This window comes from Phocoena sinus, chromosome 13, assembly GCF_008692025.1.
Source record: "Phocoena sinus isolate mPhoSin1 chromosome 13, mPhoSin1.pri, whole genome shotgun sequence".
NCBI classification, from domain to species: Eukaryota; Metazoa; Chordata; class Mammalia; order Artiodactyla; family Phocoenidae; genus Phocoena; species Phocoena sinus.
Window position 1 is genome coordinate 71298999 of NC_045775.1, and position 12135 is coordinate 71311133.

Consider the following 12135-nt stretch of genomic DNA (forward strand, 5'->3'; position numbering starts at 1 on the left):
AAGCAGCTCTAAAAAGAATTCTGAGCTCAAGATTTTGAAAGGTCCCTGTTTGGGATGGGGGGACCCTAGAACATCCTCTAATGACTTAATTATAGGTAATGAAGTTCTTTACTAAAGTTACTGAATCAATATGAAGCAATGACCAGTGGCTATGGTTTGTCTTCCATAATTTTTGAGTGTTACCAAAGCAACAAATGTGTTACAGCTTCAGTTTGTGTTAGTTCCTACTTCTACACTAGTAAGACTTGGAGCTTCAGACTCAAACAGGCTCCTTTTTAACTGATGATGCTTCATGGATGTGCTGAACTATCAAGGTACACACAGAGTCTTGTAAATGCCAGTCAGATTTTCTTCTGGCCAAATTCAGGCCTGAATGATGGTTTACATCATTCTCTCCTTTATATTCTCTTCTCTTAACCTGACATCTAATTGGGGGCTGTTTGAATAAAATTGCTTAGAAATGTCTGTTAGAAACCATTTATAGGAAAGAATCCATTATCTACAGAAACATCATCAAGTAGTATTTTCCTGATGTAGGGGGATACTAGAGTTGCCCCCACAGAGTCTCCCCAAATTAATACTTTCTGGCTCTAGTTACTCTGATTAACACCTAGTTCTCTGCCTAACTTCAACTGTTAAAATGGAAGCATCATATCTATTTGTAATGGAGAGGGTGTGGTTATCCTGATTCTTGTACTGGAATTGGCCACAATTCAATCCTGGTCCTAATACTTTATTCTCTTTTTAGATTATTTCCAAATGTTCTCATTCTTATTTTTCTATTTTATATTAACACTTATTAGACTGGTTCTTTCTCTAGAACAGAGACCTTGTCTCTTTTTTATCCTCAGTAATAAAATTTGTGTAAGGAACACTCTCAAGAAAGCATGTTGGTTGACTGCACCACCACAATTGGATGACCCCTATGCATGAAGATATGCTAGTTTGGCTTTGGTCAACTAGTCAAGTATACAATAATAAATCTTTCTCCATGCTCAGTGGTGAAGCTTCTACTCAAGTGGTCCTGAAAGGATTCTGAGCTCAGGTCTTTGAAAGGTCTCTTGAGACCAAAACTAGAATGCCCACTAATAACTTGGTTAATGACTCATGAAACTCTTTAATAAAATTACTGAACTAATATGAAATGATGGCCAGAAAGAGAGCGACTTAGTATGTTGAATGTGATACTGCTCATTTTGTCCCTGAAATACTTGGTGACAAATTATTTCCTTCTTACTTCCCATTCTTTCACTTCCCATCCTACTCCCAGCTGGATATAGCTGTGCCAGAAGCATAATAAGGGCTTAAGATGCAATGAATGAAGAAGAGATGGTCTCTGCCTAAAAGTGACTCCTGTGGGAAACAGCTGACATACAGAAATGGCAGACAATCCTCATACAGTGTACTAAGTACTATAATAGTACAGGCATAATTAGGATGTTATAAAATTGTAGAGAATGACCAAATTTGGAGTGCCTTGGGATTAAGGAAGGCTTCACAATGGCAGTCAATTCTAAACTGGTTGTTGAAGATTGAGGAGGTATTCACCAGGGGCAAAGAAAGAAGTACATTTTAGTAGGAGAGAATAAATTGATCATGGACATGGTATGACATGGTGTGTCTCTGTCATATTTGAAGACATAGAAGTAATTCAGTCTAATTGGAACATTTGAATATATGTAGGAATAAGTGGGGAGACAGAGACAGATAGGAATTATAGTCAGGTGTCAGATGTTTGTGTTTATATCTTGATAAAGAGATTTTATAGTCCTCTCTATATTAAAAGAAGTCATTGGAACATTTACAGCAGGGCATTGACCTTTTAGGTGGTTACTCAGAGGCAATGGAGTTGGTTGGCTAGTCATTTCTACTGCCTCTATTTAACCTTGGATTCGGTTCTTATGGCTGTCGGAAGTCCTATTTGCATCTTTAGCACAATGTTTTGTTCATTTTACTGACTCACCCTGTGCTCTAAAATTTCACCTCTGAAGTCTTTCAGGAGGATTCAGTGCAGATCTTCCTCACCTCTGTTTTAGGATCTTGATCAACACTAGAATAGGCGACCTTGATTTTTATGTGCATACTTAACTCTGATTTCATTACTCCTGGAATATCATCATTCTGTGGCCTAGTGTGCACTCTGCATACAAAAGTACAGTGAGAATTTAAAAGTTTATTTCCAACTTTGATCACCCCTTCAGGACATAAGCTATTAAGAGCAATTCAGGATTTCTAATAAATAACAGTAAAGTGGTGTCTACATTTTTGGATGTAATTCATAAAGTAGAAGGAAATCTACTTATATAATCCTATATCAGAAATTCTGTTAATATACAATGTGTGAATCACAAAGGCAATGCTGTATTTTGTCCTAATTAGGGGGAGGTAGAATCAGCATCATATTTGAAGTACTTTGAGACTGTTTCTATCTCAGTATTACTTTGAGGGTATTTCATTTTTCAAGCCCTATTAAAGTGTTGGAAGAATTCATAATTAAACTAACATCTTAGGTTCTGTCAGGATGGATCATTGTTCTATAAACTTTTGTTTTTCTGTCTTATCACTTTAAAAACCAGAGAGGATAAAACTAAAACAGGAAAGAGAGCACCAATGTGGAGAGCAAAGGTATGTTGGTTAAAGAGTTTTAGCAGTTGACCAAGCACTAAATAAGTAAGTATTGAATGCACTTAGGAACAGAGCATGGAAGAAAATTTCCTTAAGGGTCAGACCCAGAAAAACACTAACTTGTGGTAAGAGAAATTGATGTCTTGTCAGTTACAATAAATAAATATCAAATGGAATGCGTTCAAGTTCTAGGTTTTATCAGCTTGAGGAGTAAAATAAGGTCATTGGAATATTAATGCTAAACTGCCCTTTGAGCCCCTATTTGAAAAGTAAGGATTCCACACCACTTCCTCTACCATTTTTCCTCCTTGGAAAATTGATGGTATTTTCTCTTCCAATCTCTTCTTTCTGCCTCTTCCGACAATGCCACATCCACAACACTGTTGTTCCTTCAAAAACTGCACCTCCTAAATCGCCCAAGAGAGATCCTGTATTCCATGCTGGAGCAAACAGAATGCCCTCTGCCAAACTTGGTGTTTCAGAGTAGTACTGGGTATGTTTTGGGCCCCAGAGCATCCCTTATGAGAATGGTCCCTTTAGAATTTAGCTTTCTTCTCTCTTCCTTGAGAGAATCAGTGCAGAGTGGAGAAAGAGAGCATGTCAATTCCCGCATTTTCCTCTTCCCCAGCTCTTCCTCAGGGTGACCTTGAACAAATAAAGCAAAGCAACACAACCCCACTTTCCCTTTTGGACTTCATCAACGGTTTTCACTGGGAGGGTCTAGTGGATAGGGACTACTCGACTCAGTTTTCCAGCTGGTGGGTCTTAGTGGAATATTAAGCATTTGATCACAGTCAACATTTCTGAGGGTCTTCCTCACTTAATACTATGGATCAAATTGGATTCTATTATGTTTGGGCCATGAGCTAGAACTTTATTTTTTCAGAGCCTTATTCTATAAGGAGAAATAAAGCCTTCAGGGTATTATGTTGATCTCTTTTTAAATTTGAATTTTGAAAAGATTCAAAAATACAAAAGGAACAGAGACTCATGTAACTGACACTCAGCTTGTAGCCCAAGGTATAACAAATATTATTTAGCAATATCTGATTCATATTATTATTTATTTCAAAAATAAGATACACCTGAGGCCTCCTTAAGACCTCTACCTAATTCTATGCCTCTCCTTCTGCTCTCAAAGGTAACCACTATAACTTAAGGTTACATACATCTTTTCAGAACATGTGTAATACAAATGAGTATATGTTTAAATTATGCACAGTATTCTTGTGCATTTTAAAATTTCTCACAAACGACATATCTTTTTAGCTTTCTGTTTCCAGTAAACACTTAGACCTCAGGACTTACTCGATTTAATATACTGGCTATTTCCCGATTTACACCCTTAAGTTCATTTTGTCCCATCCATATATATAGTCTGTGAACCTGGGGTGCACAGATCACAGTGGTTCCCACCTGAGTTAGAAGACTCAGAATAGGTCTGGGTTAGAGTCAGTTGAAAGAGCTCCCTTAAAGCAGTTATTATCCTCAGGTTTAATGTAACTCTTGTTATTATTAACTCTTGGAATATTCAACGTAACAATAAACAACTGTAACTCTAGAGACACAAAGACATTCCTGTGCCCCCAGTGTACTCAGTCTCCTAATCAGTATCTCCTCAGAAGTCAGCATTTGGCTATGCCCTAGCTAATTTTGCAACTCACTGACTGGCTCTGGAAAGCATCATTTTACTAGATTTTGACAAAGCATTTGCCAAAATGATATGTTCCCATTATTCATTCCATCTATAGTAGAAGGTTTCCCTTTTTTCCACATGCTCAATAAGATGGATATTTTAAGTTTTAATTTGTTTGCTCATCCTCCAACAGGTATGAACTATCTCATTATTTACATTGTAATTTTTCCACTCATTAGTGAAGTCAAGCATCTTATGTATTTATCAATAATATGGGATTTCCTTTTCGTGAATTGCCTTTTCTAAACTTTTGTCTATTTTTCTATTTTTTCCTTATTGATTTGTAAAAGTATTTATCTTACATACATGGAGGAGTACCAGTCATTTATCAGTTATAAAAAAGGGACAAAAATTTGTGCAGCTAAGTGCTACAGATACTATCATATACATCTGTAAAATTGTTGATGGTCATTATGGTGGCTTAGATATCAAATGGAATTGATATTATTTAGAATTTTGAGTTTAGGAAAGGAAAGGAATTTGTAATTTCGCTTAAGAAAGATACTCATGTGAAAATGACACATACAAAAATGTTTTCATGCTTAAGGAGATCAGTTTCAATTATCTAGATTATTTAGAAATGTAAAACAGTTTATTCCCACCACAAGTGTATAGCTGAAATGGACTTAGTTTACTGTGGTGGGTTTTAGAAATATATTTTCATTTGATTCATATTTGCAGCCATATTCTCAACGTCTTCCAAATTCCTTTCATATAAAAGCAGTTTAAAGGCCCAATTGAAAAATTCAAGTAGTATAGAGAACATTCATAGCAATTTACTTACAGAAGGAAATTCACCCCTTGCTATGCTTTGGTTTTGATAATTTCTGTTGAAAGAGTGGTTACTCTGTTTTCCTCTTACCCTCCTTTTTTTTTTAAAATAACATTTGACTTTTCCTAGTAGAAATACATTTTTTAAGGAATGTTTTATCTTGAATACTCTGACCCTGGAGAGTAAAGTAATTTAGCAGAGTTTCTCCCACTAGGGATTAGAATGGATGTTAAAGTATCCACAGACTTTGAAAATGAGTATAACGATGAATCAGGCCTGAAAATTCAGAAATGGAAATAGATGAATGACGTTTCTATTTTATTGTCCTTGTAAATAAAAAGAATTGTGCTTTTGGCTTTCCTTTGCCATATGGATTGATTGTTACAAGATAACAGCTGAAAAAAATTGAATTATAATTTTCGAGAATCAGTGAATCAGCAGCATTTTTTAAGTAGCCACTAAGTTTACTTTCCACAAACTTCCAGTGTGTATGTAGTTGTCCTGATTTAAGGAAAGAGGTGCCCACATTTTAAAATGTTCATATGTATCCTCTTGCACATCAACAAAGTTCTGGGAAAATGGAACAAAATCAAATTAGCTTTGAGTCCACTGGTCTCTTTTCAGAGACTTTCTGATGGAATATTCTGGGTGTTCCATCTCCCCTCTTACACAGTCTTTTCACAAGCCTCCCCACCTCCACTGTCTCAAGACCTGCATTCCAGACAGAAGTGGAATGGATTGGATCATTTCATTTACATTTTACTATGCAACAACATAGATTAAAGTCTGCTATTCAACCAACTATGACTTTAGCATTTAATGTTAGGTCCATATTTATTGAGGCTTTCTAAAGTCCAGATGTCATCCAGTGCATTTGTATGCGTTATCACATTGAACCCCAAGGTAAGAGCTTACTATCATATTTTATATACAAAGAAACAGATTTAGAAGAGTTAAGAAAATGTGGCCAAGGTTTCACAGCTAGGAACTAGCAGAATTGGAACTCAACTCAGGATAACATGAAACCTGGGCTCACATACACTATTCCACACTACCTTAGGCAGGTTTCAAAAACTTGCTCTGTTGCATACCATCGCCATTCAAGGAGTAATGGTTTGCTTTCCTTGCTGAAGGTAAGTGGCACAAAGATCACTAAATTGGATCCACTCCAAAATGGACAGGCAGGCACCCAGCTTCATTGAAATGTTGGGATACCCAGAGCCTGCCATCTTCCCTAAGGGCTGAAACAAGGGAGCATGAAAGAAAGATTGTCTAATCCACTGCTTTTCACTTTGTTTAACACAGTGATGCCACGCTTTGCTGAACAAGTGGAGGTTGCCATTGAAGCCCTGAGTGCCAACGTCCCTCAACCATTTGAAGAGAATGAGTTCATCGATGCTTCTCGCCTGGTATATGACGGCGTTCGGGACATCAGAAAGGCTGTGCTGATGATCAGGGTATGTGAGGTCTCTGTAGCTCGGAGCTGAATGGAACTTCTAGTAGGGGCCCCCAATAATTTACTCTTTATTTTTTTTAATTATTTAGTTTAAATTGGTAAGCTGTTTAGCTCCTCATCTAGTCAGACAATGGGGACTTTTTACTTATAAAGGGATGAGTGGTCCCGACAAGCCTAGATCAGCACCGAATATCCTGAAGGGTGATGTCCTGCCTACTTCTTACACACATTGTTGCCTAAATTTGATACCAACTTAGGGGTGCCTCTTCCATTCCCTATTGCTAACACTATTTCCCATTAGAATCAGAAAGCCATGCAATGGAAAGAAATGAAGATCACCCAGCTTAGTAGTATTAGTGATAATGATAATAATAATGATATTGATAATGACAATAAAGCGATACAGAGCTACCTTCTTCTTGTAACAAATACTTAAGACATTATAAATAAGGCTAAGTAATCTTTCAGCAAAACTCCCCTATCACCTACCCTACTATCTTCCCATCCTCAGTCTTTTGATGTCAGGTAGGTGTGAGCTTTCCAAACCATTGTCTAAGTAATTATATATCACACACTAGAAAACATAATACAGCAGATTTTAAAACTCATATAAGTGTTACTTGCTTTGTTCACCCAATTCTATCTCTATGAAGACACATAGCTTACCTCATCCCGTTTAACTGCTGCACAATATTTCATCATGAGTTGAGACTATTTTTTCTCCTTGCCTTATCAACAATTTGGCACAGTAGGTTTCAAGCACTTTTCTTAGCCACAGAACTCTTTCTTAGTAAACTTAAATACATGTTCAAAAGCATAATTGATGACACAGATATATTTGTGGGTATTAAGATTGAGGCAGAGAAGATGCACCTGTGGTGCTAGTCTTAAAAGCCTGCTGTCCAATGGAAATATAATGTGAGGCACATTTGTAATTTTTCATTTCTTAGTAGATGTGTCAATAAAGCAAAAAGAAACAGATGAACTAATTTTAATGACATATTTTATTTACTCAAAGGTATCCAAAACTAGCTTTTCAACATGTGGCACTGGCCACATTTTAAGTGTTTGATAGCTCCATGTAGATTGTGGCCATCATTTTGGATGAGGCAGCCCTAGACTGTATCTCCATCTTCAGCCTCCATAGCTGTCTCTGAGGCTGCTCAGTGAAACCATGAATTAACTGCTGAGTGCATCTTGAAGCACTTTCTCTCAGGGTGATCACTGAGCATCTAAACCGACATCCCTTTAAACACAGTAACAATCAATTTATTTTCTCTGTGTGGTTCCTCAATACTTGAAGAAGTATCTGTGATTTATTGTTCTCTCTCTATAATACACACCTATACATTGCATAAGTTGTACCAGACAATACTATTTATACTTAACAATGTGGAGTTCAACTTTGGACTTTGGAGACTGTCAAATATATTTCCTATTCTTCTAACTTCCCGCATTTTAGATCTGTCAAACTCTTACCATCTTTCAAGACCTGGCTCAAATCTTCTTTCCCTAAATTTTCTCCCTCAAAAATACTGACCCTATTCTTTAGCTACCTATAACTCTTTCTGCTTGTGATCATAATCGTTACACTATTTCTTTTAATGTCTATTACCTTCTTTAGACTGAAAGTTTTGAAAGCAAAGACTGTATTTTTTATTTTCCCGTCACTGTGTTACATTGTCTGGCACAGTGCTTAATACTGTGTGTGTTGGGGGAAAGAAAAAGAGATAACTATGCAGATGGGAAACTGACGGAGAGAAAAGGTATGAGAGCTGGAGGAGAAGTAAAGGAAGGATAGTCAGCATTTTAAGCCTGTAACAAATTATATCATTTTTTGCATTATATACTAACTTGTGAAATAAAGTAATAGACCATGAGAGTTATGTTTTCAAAGCATTTGGCACTAAATTCCACTATAATTCTCAAGACATATTCCCTCTTTTGCCATTTTTCTGCTTTGTTAGCCGTCACATTTTTGTGACAACCATTCATCTGGGAGGCTGAGGAAGTTTATAGCCATCATTCATTTATTCATTCATGAGCTGTAATAAACCATAATTTTTGATAAAAATGCCATATCTTTGTTACATGAAGTGTCATTCCTCCATCTTGACATTTTAAGTGATTTGATCAGATGGATTTCACACCACTTAAAACTTAGGAAGGGAGAAATGTACAGTATGTACAAATTGTCATTTTAAAAATCATTCTCCTTTCAGCACCGGAATGGCTTCATTTTGTACTTAAATTCTTGGTTTGCTTTCTGTGTATGATGGTTAGGTCTGCTTAAAAAGAAAATCATGACACTAAGTCAGGAAGAAAGACAGTAAGACAAGTAGAGCTCTTTCTCAGCAAACCTGGCCATGCCTCCTTCCTCTCAAAGTATTGATTATGCTTTGGAAAAATAAGAATTTTTTCCCAAAAATAAATGCAGAAAGGACCTTGAAAGGTCAAATTCTCCATCACCTTGCCTCTCAGCAATCAATACATATTTAATGGTGACGTTAGTATGTAGGCACTCCAGGCCAGCTCCAGGCAGCCCTCTGAAGCATACAAAGCTTGTCCTTCCTGTATTCCAACCTCACCTTTCAGGTTCCTACTTCTCTTTGGGAGCAGGTCAACTCTCCCTCTGTTCCATAAAACAGTTTTTTGTTTGCTTCTTGCCAAGGCTTGTCTTTGGTGATCTATCAGCTACATAGGAGTTTTCTGATTACCCTAATATGGTAGTTTAAAAAATGGATAGACAAATCTGGCACACCACCATATATTTGATTCTCATTATTTGCAGTAGTTACATTCAGTGAACCCTGAATTAAAGAATACTGAAACACTGCTTCTAGGGGGAATTCAGGGTTAGGTTCCTGTGAGTCTCTGGTCACAATTTCATCAACTGCTCAATATATTAGATTGTTTTATGTTTTTGTTTAAAGACACTTTATTTAATATATATTGTTGATACATGAACATTGAACTCATGGCCAACCACACTATAACTCACGCCTGAAGGAAGCTTATCTAACCAATGCATTTTCTCTGGAAGGTGCATTGCAACCTTCTTGCACTTAGGAATGCTAAACAGCACCTCAGCACATACACTTGAAAGCCATTTTAAGCAGGGAAATAACAAAAAGCACAAAAATGTGGCACTAAATAGACTGCAAAAAGGATACTTGTTTGCAGTACAAGAGCTGAAATAAGAAAGCAGAACATTGTGCTGTATGACCTCAGCTGGAAATTTGCACGTTGGGTGACTCAAAGTTTTTGCCACATTGCACACACACGCTTGTGAATAACTACAAAAGTATTGATTTAGGGATTATGAGAAACTTTGGTGAGCAGGCAAATTCACAAATAAAGAATCTGCAAATAAGGAGGAACAAGTGTATATTTAAGACACAAGGAGTTAAACATTTAATATTGGAAATTAAAGTAGCATAGAAGGTGGTAATATCTTGGTGTCAGAATATCTGTATTCAACAAAACAGTAGCTGCTTCTCATAGAATGACCATGACAAAAAATGATATCTGTACACTGAACTTTTGTAATTGGAACCCATTAATTTGGTTGCATATGAAACTTTTGAAAGCAGGGAAGAGAAACAATAGGGCTCAGGACAGGGTTCAGATAAGATTCTATAGCTTAACTTCACACCTCCCAAAATGGCCATGAAGATGCCCTGGAGCATTGCAAGATATTTTAAAATGTCAAGGGAAACATAAACATCTCTCAGATACTGTGTGACATAGTAGCTGAAGGTGGCTCACAGTTTAAACATTAGGTTGGTACATTCCTTTTGATCATATATTGATCCTATCATGTATTTGTGATGCAGGGTTTCTGGTTGTTGCTGTGATAAAAAACAAGCTCAATGGACGTTCAACTGTATTCCAAGGTTTGAGAAGTAATGCAGTGTGCAACAGGCACTAAATTGTTAGGGCCAATCAACTTAATCCATTTTTATGATCTAACTGCTTAAGAAGCAGAACCATTAGTTTTCTTTTGTTTCTTAGCCTAGAGACACCATGAAAAAATTACTGAGACAATGTTTTTTGTTTTTTGTTTTTTGCGGTACACAGGCCTCTCACCGTTGTGGCCTCTCCCGTTGCGGAGCACAGGCTCCGGACGCGCAGGCTCAGCGGCCATGGCTCACGGGCCCAGCCGCTCCGCGGCATGTGGGATCTTCCCGAACCGGGGCACGAACCCGTGTCCCCTGCATCGGCAGGCGGACTCTCAACCACTGCACCACCAGGGAAGCCCCTGAGACAATGTTTGAAGCCATAAAGTTTGGGAACCTATGGCTTAACTATTTTGGGGTGGTTGGCATGCTAATTTCCTTCTCTACGCCTCAGTTTCCTTATCTGTAAATGGGGACAAATATTACTGCAGCTATAAAGTACTAGTATAGATCTGGCCTTAGTATGTTCCCAAGAAATATTTCCCTTCCTCAAACTTCTGGATGAAATTTATCTTCATACAATCAATGAGATAGAATTTGTTAAATTAGTCAGCAGTATTATCAAAATTGCAAAGATTGGAGTCAGAATATTTGTCATAGCTAGAAAATAAAGCATTGAAGAGACTTTAGAAACAACTTAAGTGACAAAACTGATTTACCTATAATAGATTGCTGTTATCAACATGGTCCCATAACATTCCTAGTTTTGTTTTCTTAACTCAATTAAAAATAATTTTTTAAAATTTTTGGTAATTGGCTCTTAGTCATTCATTCATTTAATGACTTAATTCATTTGTTGAATTCTTACTAGATGTCCTATTGTTGGAAGTGCCCTGAATACAGAGATGAACAAAATAACAAAGGTTCCAATCCTCAAAGAATTTATATTCCTTTGGTGGGAGACAGAGAACAAACAAGTAGATATAACATACTAGTTAATGTGAAAACCAAGGCAGTATAAAGGGGATAGAGCACAGGATGGGTGTGGGTTTTATGAAGGGTAGCCACTGGGCGACATTTGGAAAGATACTTGGAGAAGGAGGAGGAAACAAGCCATAAGAGTATTAGGGGGCTTCCCTGGTGGCGCAGTGGTTGAGAGTCCACCTGCGGATGCAGGGGACACGGGTTCGTGCCCTGGTCCGGGAAGATCCCACATGCCGCAGAGCGGCTGGGCCCGTGAGCCATGGCCGCTGAGCCTGCGCGTCCGGAGCCTGTGCTCCACAACGGGAGAGGCCACAATGGTGAGAGGCCCTCGTACCACAAAAAAAAAAAAAAAAAAAAAGAGTATTAGGGGAAGTGTGTTCCAAGCAGACAGAACGGCATATGTGGCCTAAGAACCCCATTGAATGAGAGATGGGAGCCATTGAAATTTTCTGAGCAGGACAAAAACATGATCTGAGTTAGAGCTTAAGTGGAACATCCTGGTTATACTGGTGAGAATAGGAAGTGTGGTGTAAGGGCAGAAAAGAGGAGCTAAGTTAGGAAGCCTCCTGAGTAATACAGAATAGAGATGCCAGTGGCCAATCAGTCCTGATGAGAGAGATTTTGTTCTATATTGGCTTTAGGAAATCTTTAATTCTGCTTTCTAACTTCCAATCCATTCCAGTGATTAGAGATCTGTTGGGAA

The 12135-nt window shown here is 37.6% G+C and overlaps 1 protein-coding gene across 2 annotated transcripts in view; it reads left to right on the forward strand.

Moving 5' to 3' along the window:
* CTNNA2 (catenin alpha 2) overlaps positions 1-12135 on the forward strand; it is a 1238106-nt gene that overhangs the window by 1151812 nt on the left and 74159 nt on the right. For both annotated transcript variants that reach the window (XM_032653512.1, XM_032653513.1), the window contains exon 13: positions 6399-6550. In XM_032653512.1, the coding sequence (XP_032509403.1) occupies positions 6399-6550 (152 nt within the window). The remainder of the gene's footprint in view (positions 1-6398; positions 6551-12135) is intronic.